This window comes from Amphiura filiformis, chromosome 10 (assembly GCF_039555335.1).
Source record: "Amphiura filiformis chromosome 10, Afil_fr2py, whole genome shotgun sequence".
In the NCBI taxonomy this organism is placed as follows: domain Eukaryota; kingdom Metazoa; phylum Echinodermata; class Ophiuroidea; order Amphilepidida; family Amphiuridae; genus Amphiura; species Amphiura filiformis.
In genome coordinates, this window is record NC_092637.1 from 11,041,908 (window position 1) to 11,060,255 (window position 18,348).

Below are 18,348 nucleotides of genomic sequence, written 5' to 3' on the forward strand. Positions count from 1 at the left end.
TGGGTGAGTCCACTCGGGGATCGGGGGTTTTGTTATTTATTCATTTATGTGGGACAAAATGACTATTGGTTTTTCCGCATCTCGGGATCGATGCAAGAAGTATCTTAATCAACATCGGAAAGGTAAGATCGCACCGTTATGAGTCTACCAAACATTTTGTTTGGGACTAATTCAGCTCTCTTCTATTGGAGCGAACTGTATATAGCCTTGTTTTGTCCGATGATGAGCAAAGCCTGCGACTGCTTCTAGATGCATCTTTAAAGTGTGACAGAGTTCTCTATCTTAAAGTTCTCTATCTTAAAGTTCTCTATCTTAAAGTTCTCTATTTAAGATATTTTACCCAAGTTTTGACCTGGGATTTGACCCCTATGCTACAAAAGCTACATGCTGTAGTTCAAATTCAAACAAGTGACAAGTTGAAATTGAACCCAGTAGCAATCAAGACAACAAGCTCAGAGTAATATAAGCTATATGTCTTCACACAATCAAAACAAAGTGAACTAAATTTGTCATATTTATTTCTCCTGTAAACAGGCACAATGGCAATATTCTGCTGGACCCTGACGGTCACATCATCCACATTGATTTCGGGTTCATCCTCTCCGCATCACCACGCAACCTGGGCTTTGAAGCCTCACATTTCAAACTGACACCAGAGTTTGTTGAGGTAATGGGTGGACTTGGCAGTGACATGTTTGAATACTTCAAGATTCTGATGCTGCAGGGTCTCATAGCTGCCAGGAAACATCAGGATAAGTTGGTACAGCTGGTGGAGATTATGCAATCATGTAAGTATTAGACCCAGGTTAGTTTGGAAGGGGTGGGGGAGATTATGCAATCATGTAAGTACCAGACAAAGATCCACAATATGTGACACGATCAAGGGAAATGAGTCGGATGTCGCTAATATTGATTTTGAGATATTGGCAAAGAAAGTGTTAAAATTCTTTTGTTTTATATTGTTTTCAGCGATTGATAAATTGGCGTAACTTCAGAAAGAAAAATTGTATCAACATGGGGTTTTCAGTATCTGAAAGCTCTAAATGTCCTCTTAAGAAACATGTGTAAAACTCATTTTCGACCAGGGCCGACATGTGACTCATTCCCCTTGATCATGTCACATATGTTCATCTATCAGGGCACAGTTCTTTAACCCCAATACGTATGTACATTCATTGAATGACTTGTGAAAATTTGGGTACAAAAACTCATACTCTGCAACTTGAGGTCAAATTTTACACTGCAAGTGTTTAATTGAGGTTATTGAACTATGCCATCAGGATGAGGCCATTGATTGGGTTCTTGATTTTGCACTGGGTGTCTTGGATTATGAATACTTCACCCGAAAATACACCAAATTTGACAAAACAAGAGATCCACAAATATGCTAATTTTCTGAATTTTGAAATGATTTCTGAAATGATCAACTCATAACACTGATTTAGCTAACACTGGCATGTGTAAGTACCCATTTAATTTGGTAAAATTAAATGAGAACATACTCATAATTTATGTTTTTTTATGATCTGTAATTTAAAAAAAAATAAGGGTCATTAAATTTAAAACTATAGTTGTGGATAACTGCTAAGAAATAATGAATTTGTCTGTTTTCTTCCAATCAATTAGCCTCACAACTGCCGTGTTTCAAACAAGGAGCCAGCACTGTCAAGAACCTCAAAGAACGCTTTCACATGAACCTTACTGAGGAACAACTCCAATTATGGGTGCAGAACATGGTGGAATCAAGCATGCATTCTCTCACCACAAAACTCTATGATGGTTTCCAGTATCTTACAAACGGTATATTCATTTGAAGCTCAAATGCAGAGATATAGACAAATTGGAGTCACTTACCAGTGTGAACCGTTACAGGAGAATTATGATGGTTTCCAGTATCTTTTAAACGGTATAATCACATGAAGCTCAAATGCTGAGAGGTTGACACATTGAAGTGTGCATCACCATTGGGAACCGTTGCAAGATAATTCAACGATACCCTACTTCTGGTATCTAATAAATGGTATGTTCATACGAGGCTCAAGTGCTGCTGAGATGTTTACTAATTGGAGTCTGTCATCAGTAGGAACAGTTGCAGGAGAAAGATACCCTAAGATGGTTTAAGAGTATCTTACAAAATCGTGGTATGTTCATATGAAGCTCAAATGCTGAGGAGTTTACAAATTGGTGCCTGTGACACCAGCATTAATTGCTGGATTGGAGGTTTCAAGTTACAATGGTTTCTATCATGTTTCAAACAGTATGAAGCTGAAATGCTGAGATTTGTTTACAAATAGGATCCTCTGATTGACCATCATTATACAGAAGGTGATGGTTGGTTTCACTATTGGAAATTTTCACAGTGATTTAGATGAAAGGAATCAATGGTTATTTGACCCGCCATTGGTGTTGGAAATATTTAGCATCCTCTTGGTTTTAGGAACATGTCAGATGCAATTTACATTTGTTTGGTTATTAATAGCTTTCATGTACTTTTTGAATTTTGAAAATTGACTGTAATATGATTTTTACAAAAGTAGCACATTTTCGATCTTTCCACGGATTCAAATATCAATCAATGATCTGTATGTGGAGTACCAAGCACTGAGTATGTGGCATCTATAAATGTCATGATTGTATAATATAGTTTATGTGCGACTCCGCACAATGGATTTAAAAGATTGTTATAATCCAAGGGTAAATTGTCAAAATACAAAAAGTATGTGACAGCTTATTGATTTTCTGTTTGGTTCAGGCATTACAATACCCAATGACTGAGTACAGAATAAATTGCACATTTCAGGGGCTAAGCTGAGATCCAGTGTTGGACCCTGGCCCCAACTCTTTTGCAGCCAGACAAGTCACGCGTTGAATCTGCATTAAGTACTACACAATTTACTTGATAATCAAGTGTAAGTGAATGAACTGTTAAAGAGGCTTTTTATACTATCAAATCCATGTTTAAATGGATATCAGTGTATAAATTTTACATCAATGTTAATAATGTTATGAATATTCATAGCATTGTGTCAATTATACATCAATGTTATGAATATGCATAGAAAATGTAATGAATATTCATACATGTATAAAGTGCCCCATAAGCTGGCATCCAAATATCTAGGTGAAGTATGAAATCATAAAATGCTACCATAAGGTACTAGAAACAAATTAGTTTGATCTTTCGATCGATCTTCGATGCTTGATCAATCCTTATTACTTTTATGAAATCAATTAATTTACTGTTGTTTATTGCGATAACATGGTAATTTAGTGATATTGACAAATAAAAATTTAGCATTAATTCTGGTTAGTTGATAGTTCATAAAATAACAAGCATCAAAGCAGCATCGTCGGTTGATCCAAAGATTGAACAAGTTTGTCTCTGGTGCCCAAGTCAAGGTATGATTTGTTATAAAAAATCAAGTTGAAAGATACTGGAAAAGTGTGAATTTTGCAGAACATTAATTTTTCATACTTTTCACAATCAACACATCTACTACTGTAATAATTTTTAAAAACCACATCGTCGTTGGGCAGGAAAAACTGTGGCCCCTGAACATGTAAAAAACAAAACTGCCAACAGGTTACATAGGTTTTGCTTTAAACATGTTCAGGGGCCAATGACACATTTTTCCTGTATGCCCAGCAACCCCATGTGAAAATGTTCTTTTATGCAGAGGTCTATGTACAAAAACTCCAAATTCTCGAATTTATAACATGTAGTTCAAAATTGTCAAAGTGTGAAAAAAAGTTTCAGACACAAAATTTCCACTTTTCCTGTATTTGAGAAAACCAGCAAAGCAAACAGGGTTTAGTAATTGTTTATATTGTGTGTGTGGGATTGGGGCAAAATGGGCCGGCATTTGACTTAACTATATAAGAAAATACCGTATCGTTCCTAATAAACGCACACCATATTTTTTTTTCAATGAAGATGTGACTGAAATGCAGACATTTCCATGTTATATCAAGTTAGTAAGCTTAAAACTGCTTTACTGCATGTCTGATATACACATTGTGAAACTGCATGCACAAAACCTAAATTTTCATCCAGTTCATTGCCAAATTACTGCAGAATGTTCAATTTTAAATTACTGCAGAATGTTCTATTTTAAACAACTAAGTAAATTACATTCTTGTATAAAAAGACACATAATTATGTCCAGAAGTAATAAAGTAGTGTTCACAGATAACATGCTGTTTGTCATAGATTGGAATCGGGAAGAAAGATGTATTTTGCCATTTTCGGCCTGATTTTTAGGATTTTTCATATAAAACAGTTTGCCCCTAATAAATGTCCCCTTTTGTAAAATTTCATGCCCAGGGGTGTTTATTAGGAACAAAGCGATAAGACCTGAGTTTGCTAAAAGGCTAATTCATATTTAATAGATGGATCAGCAATTTCTGCCCACTTGGACATGATGCAGGAATGCAGCACTGTACTTTTTAAATGTTTAAAACTTTTCATGGGGAGAATACTTCACTGTCAATCAGAACTATGTTTATTACCGTAGTTTATTTTGCATTGTATACAAGTTATTATAGGAAAACATTCTTGCAGATGATGTGTATCAACTCTAGAAATACTGCAAAAATTCTTGCCACAAAATAGAATTTGTACTTTTTTTTTTTTTTTGTGGGTATGGTTTAGTGGAATATGTTTGCATCATGATTGTTAAAGTTAAACATCCAACTGCCATGGTTTGTGACCAGATCTGATGCAATCAGGTCTGTTAGCTATCTATCTGGGGATGTTATTTGGAAGATGGGATTTTATGGCATCATCTGGTGAAAGCCTTTACCTTATGTAGGATACTTTCATCTAAGGCATCACATTCAGTTTGGTCCTAATGCTACCGGTGCCTTGATGGGTGCCATACTACCAATGGCTCTTTTCATCATACCCTGGACACCTGCATTGGAGCCTTGATGGGTGCCAATTGTCTTTGTTATATCCCAATGTATGATAGCTGATAGAAAGAGCCACCGGGACACATAGCACCACAAGAGTAGACCAAACTAAATGTGTTATAATTAAAGACAGAGATAAAATGAATTTATCGCGTCTGATGTCACTGTCAATTACGATCCTTGATTGGTTTACACAGGTTAATAAACGCGTAAAAGGAAGACCGATCTATCTGGTGCTGATCGTGCTGAAGGAATAGCAGCAAATGGCGAAAAATTACGTACTTTTACAAGGCAAAAAACAGCTTTTCTAGGCATTGTGGACATGGTGCCTTCGGTTAAGAAAGTTTCCTACTATTTTTACCTAACTTTTGAGATGGTTTGCATGTCGAAAGGTGCAAAATTAACAATAAGGCGCCCGGTTATAAATCCGCGTTCATCATCACGACACTTGTTAACAAACCGTGCTCGAGTTTGATTGACAGATGACGTCAGACGCGATAAATTCTCTTAAAATCCTAAGTAAGCCCAGTGTAATTTGAGCATTTTGGGTGGTTGTGGGTTCAAGGCAATGTGCACTTACACACCCTAAATATATGATGTAGTCTATTATTTAACATGACTGTCAGTAATGATTCAGTTTGCATGTGTACTGAAAAAATAGAAAGTACTTACTTATACTGTAAATTGGAAGGTCGGCCATTTGGCCTGAAAGTGGCCTCGGAGAAATCTTAAATTATTGATGATACAATTATTCTATGACAATTAGCTAGTCTTTGGCATGATCCATTTTTATGATTATAATTATTTTTTTCAAATCTGGTGATGAAGTAAGCTATTTGGATGAATGTGTGGATATTTATGTTCTAAGGCAGAACACCCTTGTGTGTTCCACCTATCATCAGGTCGAACACTTCGTGTGTTCCACCGTTCACGAGGTGGAACACCACAGGTGTGTACATTTGTGTGTGGAAGGGAACCTGATTTATATATAAAAAGGAATTTTGATTAGCTTGGAGAAAAAGAATTTGCAAATTTGGGCTATTCCAGTAGAAATCCATCCACCCCGTTTGGAAGACATGACTGTAATCTCCCACACAAAAGGTGTAGATTTCAAACAGAGTTGCCCATTCAGGTATCCTCATTTGAAATTCACACTTCCTGTTTGGATGATTCATGTCTTCCATAGGGGTGTATGGATTCCAACTGGAATAGTATTATATGAGAAGCTAATTTCTCTTTCATGTGCAGATCAAAAATGAGTTGAAAAACATGAAGTCCAACAATTTCTAATAATGATGACTTGGACTTGGTCTTCTATAAACTCTCTTGGTCTTAAGCTTAGTTCTTCTTATGCTTGGGCTAGTGGTTCTTATGCTTGGGCAAGTGGTTCTTATGCTTGGGCTAGTGGCTCTTAAGCTTGGGCTAGTGGTTCTTATGCTTGGGCTAGTGGTTCTTATGCATGGGCTAGTGGCTCTTATGCTTGGGCTAGTGGTTCTTATGCTTGGGCTAGTGGCTCTTATGCTTGGGCTAGTGGTTCTTATGCATGGGCTAGTGGCTCTTATGCTTGGGCTAGTGGTTCTTATGCTTGGGCTAGTGGTTCTTATGCATGGGCTAGTGGTGCTTATGCTTGGGCTAGTGGTTTGTGTAAAGCAATTCTGTAGCTGAAATGATTGTGAATAAGATGAATGAAATAGTGATTGAAAAATCTATATTTCCGATTATTTTTGTTATTAATATATTAATTTAGTATTTAGTAAAGCCGCCTATATGTATAAATTAATGCTTGTGCATGCTGCATGTTACTATACCCTTTTTGCACCAGTCAACAAGCTAGGTTGAAGTGCGAAAGTACTCTGATGAGAATTGTAATTTTAATCATTTTTGGCAAGGTGTGTATATTGCCTAACCTTTGGTTTGTTATAGCTTTTAATTGGGTATATACATGTACATGTATGTAATTTGGTTCACCTGAAGTTTGGTAGTGACGTCGATGCTTTTTAATGGTTGCGCCGAAAGCATGCCAACAAACCGCCCCTGTACGCGTGTGTACACTCAGCGCGTTTAACTTTATGGGCACGATTAACACTTTGGCGAGCAAATACGCACATACATCACTACCGAGCTTGAGGTGAACCAAATTATAGTTTATCGCATCATCATGTAGCTTATCCAAGTCAGCCAAAATGTGTCAAACAGATCAAAAGGTGTGACAATTCCCAGGATTAAAGTAATATTGAACGGAATTCCATGAAAGGGAGTAAGGGAGGCAGATGTAGGATGTATACCAGCATTTCTTATGTGAATGATAGTAATACTCTGTAATTTTTACCTCAATAATTTATGACATCCCCATTTTTTTCCCTTCATATTTTGCAAAATTTCATTCCAATAACTTATTTGGTTAGGTCAAGTCATGGACAAAAGAGATAACAGACCGCGTACCACCAGTCAAAGTCTCCGCATCATCCGATAACGAGGGCCGATTGTTCCATGAAATGCGACAGGCGAGACTGCTAGGCAATTACCGCGTATTTTCACGGTCTATCGCGAAAGCACGCAACGCTCTATCGCGTATACGCGAAGGCACGCAGCACTGGCGTGGTTGCTAGACACGGCACGATCGAACAATCGGCCCTCATGAATATGCGAGAACTTATATCATTAATACATGGGGACTTTGACTGGTGGTACATACTCTGTAGTACTCTGTGGGTCAGGTATGGTTAGCCATTTAGCAAAAATAATAAGCATAACTTGTTGGTTGAACTGGGTTTGGAGCGCAAAAAGGTTAGCAGCTGAGGCTGCTTGGAGCGCAAAAAGGATAACAGCTGAGGTTGTTTGGGAGTGCACAAAGATTAAGCGCCATTTTACTTCAGTTAAACTTATTGTACACCAAGCAGTCAATATGAACATGTACCTTGAATACACCAAGGTTCCTAGTGCAAATGATCCAATCACTATTTCAACATCATTCATTTCGTCTGAAATTTTACATCCTTGTTATTCAGTTGTATTATGCTTATGAAATAGTATGCTTATTATCTTTGTTTAAAATGCATACATTGTAAGATTACAAGCGGATTTTTGTTGTGTGTGATTGGGAATTGAAATTACAAATTTTGGAAAGAAAATGGTGGATAGAAACTGATTATGTTAGTGTGGGTCTGTAAAAGAACAAGAAAAAATAGTTTAAATTGAGAGAATCTTGTAAGATTGAAATGAAATTGCTTAGTTACCACGCTATAATGATCACTTTGACAGTGATTTTGAGGTGTCAGAACAATATTTTTGTGGCACAAATTTTTGCAATTAGCAAGGAACAATAATTTCTTGCATACATTTACTTAAAGCCTGTAGGAAAAAAGAAATATTTGCAAGCATGACAGTCTCATGCATGCAAACATTTCATCCTTTGAATATTGGCAGTAAAAATAGAAATGCTATTTTGCAAAAATCTTGCCTCACCTTTATGAGATGTACATGCATTTTGTTATTATTGCAAATTGGCTATTCTGGTAATAAAATCCATATACCCGTATGGAAGACATGACCTCAATCTCCCACTCAAGGGGTGTAGATTTCAAATGTATTCACCCATTCAGGTAATGCCATTTGAAATTCACTGTTATGAGAAACAAAGGTATTGTCAGGGTGTGAGAGTTCAGATTAAAATCTGAATTCAGACATTTTGATCTTGATTTTTATCTGCACTTCTTCTGTACAAAAGTATAGAAGCTTTCCAAATTTCAGACTTTTGTATCTGTGGTCACTCACACCCCTGTAAAAATGTCTTCAATAGGGGTTATAAGGACAACTTGAATAGCCCATTTTATGATTCTAAATGATTTCCTCTGCTTTTAAGTTATAGAACCAATATTTCTGTTTATGCTTTATGTGCCTTGCAAGCAATGCAAAGAGGTGTAGGAATGAATAACAATAAGTAATAGTAGGAAGGTCTCTTGCTATAATAGTTGTAGTACATTTGGCTTCCTCAATGCAGTGCAGTGATGTCAATACTTTATTGCAGTTACTTCGCGTATGTATAAAAACACTGCCTTTATGGCGTGTAGCGTGTAAGCACACCAGTTGTTTAGAGTACTGCGGCCACTGGAGCACATACTGACGTCACTGCCTCAAGAAAGCCAAATGGACAGACGACAAATGTAATGGTTCCATGCAAGCTAAGGTCTATGTGTATTGGTGTAATTTATGACTAGTTACACTGTGGTGCAGTGTGTTGATTTGACAATATTTTTATACTACAACTTGTTGCAAGTCATCGCACCTTATATTACTGCAATCGGCAGACAGTGAGCTGAAATTGATCAGTATTCATTTTTGGATAATTACAACAAAACTGAAAGAATTTTACTGTTGATTTTAGACAATGCGGCACAAACTTGGTTAAGTCTGAACGGGCCTTTACACCCTTGTAAAGTATGAACTGGTCTTTACATCCTTGTTGCTATGACCAAAGCTCTAGGTTTCTTGCATTGCTTTATATTTGCATTCCTGCCTTCTGCAATGATAATGGGCTATTCTATTTTAAATACATACACTCCTAAGCACATGGAAGACATGACCTTAATCTTCCACACACTGAGTAGGTGACTCAATTTGAAGGCCATGTCTTCCATAGGGGTGTATGGTTTTCAACTGGAATAGCCCATTGTATTAGCTATTATATGTAAAAGTATTTATTTTTTATTATAATTATTGTATAAGTATTATTTAATCTAGTGCTTCATGCTATAATCATCTTATCCTAATGCTTCAAGTATGCAATATTTCTGATCTGTACTGCATTTGATCCGATTGGAAGTCTTTGAGCTATTTCAGTTCTGAGAACTGAAAAAAAGGAAGTCTCCCTCATGATACACAGAAGGTAAACATGCGGTGTTTGATGCACTACGTCATGGTTTGGTATGTTGATATTTTATAAATGAAACTTGTGATCACTTTGTCCCAGGAACTATGAAAATGATTTTGTGGTTTTTCATAAGTATAATTATTTAACGTCTGTCAGCAGGTTATAGCAGACATCATAGAGAGAATAAAAGATGCAATTTATGTTTTGTTCCTACAAATAAAAGTTAAATAAAAATTAGAATCAGAATAACATCCAGAGTAAATGTCTGAATTGTTCGGAGTACTGGGTGTGCTCTTGTGATCATCGAGCATGTAGAAAGGGTTCCTTTTATGTACTCGATTAGTGGTGGTCAAACGGTTTGTTGTCATAATTGTCAATCGGGGCCATTGTTTATCACTTCTGTGTTCATACTCGAATGGAGGTTATTCAACCTTCTTGTGGGTACAAAATCAATTTGGTGTTCATGTGCAGAGGGCATCTCACAACTGTTATGTATGTAAGCATGGTGTTTTGTGCAATTCAGTGCTGAAGCACCCAAAAAAGCATGCAACTACAAGATGGCAGCCACATCGATTACCACTGTACACTTGACGTACAGCATATATAACTCAGAACTGTTAGGGCATTTATAGTATGCACATAATAATGGTGATGAACCTGTTATAGTCTGCGAAATACTCTCATAATATGAGTTGTTAATAAGAAGATTGCACATTATTTTTGTAAGAATTGGCATTAACATTCAGTGTTTTCAACTAAATGTTATTGGTTCTGTCCATGTCTTGGGGTTCATCACAGAAATGATGTTAAATATGTAACAATGACCAGATTTATATCAAAGTTGTTGCATGTAGAAAATTGGACAATTTTAAGAAATTATTAAGGGCAGAATTAGTTTTGCCTTATTTGTATACTCTCCCTCTTGAACAAAGTTTGTTAATGTTTTTTGCTGATATCATTATATGTTTTGTATTAAAATCCACTAGGAAAATGCACTTTGAGGAAGAAAACCCAACAGATTGATACCTATTCGCTGACGTAGTGAACATTAGTAACCATTGTTTACTGGTTCAAGTCTGGGCTCATATACTTGTTCCGAATTATGATATGCCATAGGCTTTGTGTTGTCATCATTTCGATCAGTGGCTCGTAACAAAGAAAGTGCGAGGCCGTTGACCTAGCAATGGTCATATTCTAATTTGCACTACGCTAGCGAATTACCATTTCTGTTACAAATGGGGGAGGGATTGGGGAGCAGCTTTAAATGAAACTGATTACATTTTGGGGATTTATGGCAAGAAGGTCCTATCTGCAATAGCTGGCAGATGTCATAGTTTTAGATGTGTACAATATAGAATGCAGAAATTAATGTCTTTGGGGCAGCTATTGCAGATAGGGACTTCAGGGTCTTAGCTAGAAATTGAGGTTTGCCCGTCATTTGAATAAATGTGCCTGTCCCAATATTACCTTTAAAACATTTACCAGATTTCTACAGCCCATTGGGGGTTCAAAGAGTTCAAATATGTGCTGCTATAGCCTTGTTTTGCAAAGCTGGATTACTAAAAAGGTCAACAGACTTTCTAAACACCTACAATTATAATGTAGCATCTGTCAAAGGCATTAATTTTGCCCGTCCCAGGAGCAAATTCCCCGTCTAAAATGACAGCCAGACGGGTGGCTAGCTAAGACACTGAGGGACTCCTAGTCCTAAACCTTCGATTTTTAGGGATTCATTGATCTTTTGGTTTGTTTGTTCCCTCATTTCAATTTGCACCATAGCGAAATGTGACATAATTATTTTTATTTTTTATAGATATATCGCAAGTTGTGTGTAAGAAAAGATATCAAGACCTGCACTGTGTGGCAATCAGTAGTTTTATAAAGGGGAAATATTTTCTTAAAATACTAGTAATTTTATTTGTATTCAGTGGCACATTTTAAATGAAATAGTTGGTGCATTAATTAGGGTTACCATGGTTACCTAGAATGTAATATTAAAATCTATTCAGACAGCCAATTGCAGAGATTGTGAAATGTAAAAATATCAATTGCGAACAGCTTAACCCATGGGTACTACTGATCAAATTGTTGGTTACAAAGAGGCTGGGGTATAGTATTTAATGAGTCAATCAAAGATATAGTAAGAAGACTCAGTAAGGTTGAAGGAGATTAAACTTAAAATTGCTAAGAGTTGTTAGTTGTAAAAGCTCAACTTTGACTGGTTACTCAGATGATTATATTAGTAATTATCCATATCAGGGGTACTCTTATGTTCAATCGTTGTATTTTAAAAAGGATATAAATACCCATCCAATTAAAAAGTTCACAAATGATCTGGATATACATTGCCAAAGCTAACATCAAGCCACATTGCAATTTGCACTCGCACCCAGTGGTTTACAAAATGTTTTGATTTGTTTAAAATTTCTTTCTTTCATTGTATCCAAACTTCAGTTGTGTCATAGGTTCTAGGTTGTCAATACATTGATTCATCTGCTATCCAGACATTTTAAAATGCATTCTAAAAAGCTTTTATTAGAAGCAAGTCTAAATGGGATTAAATTGCATTGAGCTATTTCGGTTGAATTCTGTGCAACCCCTATGGAAGACATGATCCACACAGGGAGTGTGAATTTCAGTTGGGATAACCTGAATGGGTGACTCCATTTGAAATTGACACCGTGAGTAGGATATTAAGGTCATGTGTTCCATAGGGAAGGTATGGATTTCAATTGGAGTAGCCCATTACATTGTCTATTTACCCTGACATGTTGCTAGATATGTGGCAACTAATATTTGCAGGTATACCATTGTGACATATGCAAGTGTCTAAATTATCAAAAGTATTATTATGATTAAGGACAAGTTCCTGTAACGTAACATGATGTAATAAACATGTCTTTAAATTATGTGTCAAATGATGAAATAAACATGACATTTGTAGAAATTGTTTTGTTTGGTTGATTTATTTGTTGTAAAAGAAGTTTGTAATTCAATATTAGTGAAATAGTTGAAGGAAAAAGTCTCTGTAGGCCGCACACAATGTTATTACGTACCAAAATATCATCCAATTCCAGAAAATATCCATAATTCTGTTATTTATGACCCCATAAATATCTGATTAATGATACCAGTATATATATCGTTGGTACTCAATTTTTATTATGCAATTTAAAATCTGATTTCAGTTTTATGATCATGAAAAACAAGTTTCATATCCCTGGACCTATAAACAGATCTGCACAGATAACAGCAAATGCAAATAAAACAGCAAGTAAAACTTGCAAACCCCCCTGGCAAATTTTGATTAAGGGTAGGGCAGTTCTTGCACCGCAAATCACCCTGGGGCTAGGAATGGCTTTTGCTGTTCTTTAGCATATTTTGTGTTGGAAAATCTAATCAGGTTGAGAATCTCTGGCCCTTCTAACCCCAACCAAGTTGCATCACTGATCGTTAGATCTCCAGATATTGGGAAGTGAACAATCTAACCTTATAATAAATACACTGTGAGACAACCCCCCCCCCCCAGAACCCCCCCGGTCACACACATAAGGAATATTAACACCATCGCAATATCTCCCTTCATGACTAAAGCCAGGGGGATAATAACAAAATGTTTTGAGAAATTTACTTTACAAAGGCTGCAGTTCCAACATCCAATAAAAAACTGAAAGAGAATCGTTGAGTTCAATATTCAATTCAGATTTATTTCTTTACATTAACAATTTAGTGACATATTTTCATGCATATAGCATGGAATTGTCGAACATTAACATACATATATTTGTACTTGAAATATGGGAGGGGAAACAGGTTTCGGATTATGGGGAGGGGGAGAGGTTTAGGATTACAGACAAATTGTCTTATATTGATGAACATTGTTTTTGAGGTAACAGAAAAAAATGTTTCTTTTTATCAATGGCATGAGTTGACATACATTTATCTACAAGAACCATAAAATATAATTTGCTGTTTTTGTCTTTCTCTGTATGAAATGTAATAATACAAGAATATTTTTGTTAATTCATTTTTACACAGTAAATATATGGCCAAAATAATATATAACATTATTTTTCATCTTAGCTCATAATTATTAAAATAAAAGGTCACAATAAAGAGTCATATTTGGGATGGCCATACCTGGCTCTTCATCCATAACTTTCTTTTTCCTTTTTGATGCATTTTATAGAGTTATGAAAATACATTAAGTTCCAAGTTCTACTAGATGAACATCAATGGTAGATGCTACAATCAGAGAATCGCATTTAACCTAATTTAGTGCCCCTTTGCTATTACCAAGACTTTGTTTCACCCACAGAATTAGAGAAGGAGAACCGGGACTCCCTATACCGCTACCTACAATTGCATCGTCAGCTGTGGGGAGAAAATTGGGAGAATTCAGGTCCAATATAATTCTGCGTCTCATCTTAAGGTTGGTCTAAACCCTGGAATTATGAAAACTTTCGGGCCTCATAACTGCTAAATTATTAGTCTAAAGAATATAAAAGTATACATTTTTAGAATGGAAATGACTTGATGAATTCATCTGTGAGGTCCAATTTGGGCCAACATTTTTTTACTAATTTTTAAAAACTAGATAAAAATATCTAGGGACCGCTTTTTCATTTTTTTGAATTTTGACCAACTTCACGAAAATCAGGCTTTTTATTATTTTTTGAAAATTTTATGCTTTTTGACCATTTTGGTCAAAATTCAAAAAAATAAAAAAACGGTTTTATCTAGTTTTTAAAAATTAATAAAAATTTTTTTGGCCAAACAATTTTTTTGTTACGTTGCACGAAAAAATTTGGGCCAAAAAACCTGTTTTTGGGGATTTTCTCCAAAAATGAGCATTTTGGCCCAAATTGGACCTCACAGATGAATTCAGCAAGTCATTTCCAGTCTAAAATGTATACTTTTATATTCTTTAGACTAATAATTTAGCAGTTATGAAGCCCGAAAGTTTCCATAATTCCAGGGTTAAGACCACCCTTAAGCATTTTGGTATTGTGTGCAGGTCACATCAAGTTCCTCTCTCAAATGCGCCCGTCATACAACAAATGTCTCAAGCGCAATCCGAGGGAAACTGAATACCCCCAATGTTGGCTCCATGTATGTGTCAAGATAGCGGTCAAGTCCTGGTTCCCCTTCTCTAATTCTGTGGTTCACCTCAAGTTTGGTAGTGCTTTTATGTGGTTACCTTGCAAGCTTGCTAACAAAATGTGCTTGCTTCTGCAGTATAATGTGCAAACTCCTATATGTGTCAAGAACTTTGTGGGATCAGTTAAGTGTGTGTGAACAGTAGTGCTGTCAGCGAAAAAAAACTTGCAGATGTCGACATAAAATTTGGATTACAACATTTATCGATCTTGTTTATGACACATTTCCTTATAATTACACAATTGTGGTAAAATTTGTGATTATTATAAAGATGTGACTGTTTTTCATCGTACTTCTTATTCACGTCTTGGTTATATATTTTTCATTCGAGATCGTTGTTTAATAACAGTCGGTCACATTTACTGTGGTATATATGACTGTTTATTCAACGTCATTGACATTGACCAAGTCATGAGCGTACTTTTATGTCGACAAATTTTTCCGACATGTCGACAAGAAAAAAAAACATTTTAATGACAGCACTAGTTAACAGATATTGCGACAAACAAAATGTGCACCTACGCCACTACCAAAGGGGAGGTGAGACAAAGTGTACCAGCCCTGTTGACTTTCCAACTTCAGCTTTCATATGATATGTTTAATTGCACTGCATATAGCATGATTATGTTTATATATCTCTTTATTTTAAAAGTGCAATCTTACAATGTCTATTCACAAATTTCAGATTTCATGAAATTATCCATGATTAGTTGAAAAACGGATTATAACTCCCATCATCCTCCTCTTCTGCTTCGTCACCGAACGGATTGGTACCAGCAGGGGGCGCTTCTTCAAATGGATTCTTACCAGCGGCCTCTGTTGGTGAATATGGTCTGCCAGTAAAGGGATTCATTGTGCCACCACCCACAGCTGGTTTAGATGCCTTACCAGTGCCCCCTTCTGCAAAGGGATTCAAAGAGTCGCTATAGTCCGGTTTCGGGGATGCTCCTCTCTGTGGGGTACCGGGAAGGGAAGATTGCGGAGTTGTCGAAGTGGGAGTTCGTCTCGGGCTTGATTTTGACGAGTCTGGTGTAGAAGGTCTCTGCATTGAAGTTTGCGGCACTCTCTGCTGTGGTGGAGTTATACGTGGTACAGGTTGCGATGCTCGTGCTGGTGCTTGAGTTGGTGCTGAGTATGGTGCAGCAGCTGCTCTTGTGGGTATCCCTGGCGTAGTGTATGCTCGTTGGGGTTGCGGCTGTGCTGGGGTGATTTGTGGTTGGACTGACGCTGGTATTCTGGTTGATGGGGGTGGTTTGGATATTGGTTGAGGGGTGGTTACTGGTCTTGATGCAGGGGATGATTGCTGTCTTGCTGGTGAGCTTTTGTTGGAATCTGTCAGTAATGTCACCTGATATGCAAAATATAAAACAAAAAGTTGTGTTATTTTCAAATGTTTTTTATTTTTCAAAACAAGAATATATCATTGCTAATGTTGTGAGCAACATTATTTTTTCAAATTAATCTAAACGGGAACTAAACTTAGTAATTCACTTCGCTACATGAACAACAATATTGTGGATGCATTTATGTTTCATAAAGGTGTATCCACCATTTGTCAGTGGTTAAGAAACATTTGGCATTATTTTTCCATTTCTGGTATGACAGGTTTTATTCATTTTGCTAGAAGTTACATACATATAAATTTGGACTTGAAACATGTGACTTATCATTCAAATGGTACTGCTGTGTGGAGTGGTATGAAAACCATAGTGTACAATACATTAGTTTGTAAATTAAATCTAATACTAGAACTAATTTGCAACTCACTTTGCTACGTTGCGTCCGAAAACATCGGACTTCGTCAGGCATCTGAATAATCTACACCAAGATACATAGTGTACAATCTTACAACTTTTGTGTTTTCAGTATATGATAACCTAATATTTATATGGTCGAATCCAACGAAAAGTGTACACGGCATGTTCAGGGCCATAACTTAAAAGTATTAATCAATTGGCATTCGTTTTTGTATCACCTTGATCATACGCTTCACGCCATATATAATAAGACCCCTTCTGTGAAAAACTTAGACACAGAGACCCCATAACATGCTATTTTTACCCATTTTTTCAAAATATTTCTTAAAGTATTTTTAAAAACATCTAAATCAGTTATGAAAAGAAGTCATTGGATTGAATCTAAATTGATTTCCTGAAAGGTGTGTATTCAAAGATTGCCTGCTCAATTTTTCACATATTTGTACATAATTATGAATTTTTTGTGATAATTTTTTGAGTGGTATTTTTTTACATTACCTACTGAATACAATTTTTCATAGCACTAGATATATCTTTAAAAATGGAAATCACTAATAAATGCATAATTGATACAAGCTTTGATATGTCCAATACTGAAATGCATTGCATTCGGACATCTTTATTATTGTGTTTAGCTGCCAGAAATTCTAAATGGCACAAAATTAAGGTAGGTTTGGTAAAAAATATGCATTACCTCCAAATACATGTTAAAAGCTGTGTCATTTCTACAAACTGAGAGAATAGTAAACAATAGTTAAGCAATACAAACTGAGAGAATAGTAAACAATAGTTAAGCAATAGGTGCAGAGTAATACACTCTTTATTTCTACCAAGTTTCAATAGACTGCGTTTAAATATTTCTGAGATGTCAACAATAAAAGCAAGTATTCGTAGGTAAATTTCGGTAACCGAATGTTACCTACGAATACAATTTGACATCATGACAGTATTGTGAAACACCACCATTCATGCCAATGCCCATATTGGTACATAACGAAGGCCTGTATGTTAGCTATCAAATCATGTCAATGAAAGTTGCGAATTCACATACATGCCCACCAGGCAAAACTGAATACGGCTTAATTGTTGAAAAATATGTACTGAAATAGACGACGGTCTGCTCATTTGAAAGAAAAATCAGATTCAAGAAGATTAGATGGGGATAAATACTTGGATTTGTCAACTGTCATGTGTGCTTCATTTTAAACGTTTACCGACCTTCTGGTTTCTGAGTAATTTGTGTCCAAATTGGTTTATTCGAAGGTAACTTTTGACGTTTTCGCTAAGTTTACCTACGAATACCATGGACAAAAACGACTTTTCTCATTGTCTCATGATCTAGACAACACAGTGGTGGACCCTAGTTTGCCCTCAAACGAAAGGCCACAAGACGTAACTGACTCCAAGATGGACTTCACAAGTCTGCAATAATGGTTTTAAGCGATTTGTGTGCAATTAATTAAGCAAATTAAAGTCACTTGTGCCTTTGTTTCTTACTTCAATCCTCTTTCAACCACTGTGAACCGACATTAGATATACATGATAGGGTCTCAAGTATCAATAAATGCACATAAAGAAAATAATACATTCAAAGTGCTTTATAAAATGAAGATTTGATTGCGATATCCGCTAAAAGTCTAATTCTTACCT

The 18,348-nt window shown here is 36.1% G+C and overlaps 2 protein-coding genes across 2 annotated transcripts in view; one reads left to right on the top strand and one right to left on the bottom strand.

The window, feature by feature from the left end:
* The window catches only part of LOC140162489 (phosphatidylinositol 4-kinase beta-like), a 36,766-nt gene extending 32,670 nt beyond the window's left edge, over positions 1 to 4,096 (top strand). The window contains exons 12-13 of the mRNA XM_072185730.1: positions 535 to 788; positions 1,627 to 4,096. Of these exons, the coding sequence (XP_072041831.1) occupies positions 535 to 788; positions 1,627 to 1,814 (442 nt within the window). The 3' untranslated portion in view covers positions 1,815 to 4,096. The remainder of the gene's footprint in view (positions 1 to 534; positions 789 to 1,626) is intronic.
* An 11,009-nt stretch (positions 4,097 to 15,105) lies between these two features.
* Positions 15,106 to 18,348, bottom strand: part of LOC140162493 (vacuolar protein sorting-associated protein 11 homolog) — a 45,808-nt gene continuing 42,565 nt past the window's right edge. The window contains exon 26 of the mRNA XM_072185733.1: positions 15,106 to 16,289. Coding sequence (XP_072041834.1) covers positions 15,648 to 16,289 — 642 coding nt within the window. The 3' untranslated portion in view covers positions 15,106 to 15,647. The remainder of the gene's footprint in view (positions 16,290 to 18,348) is intronic.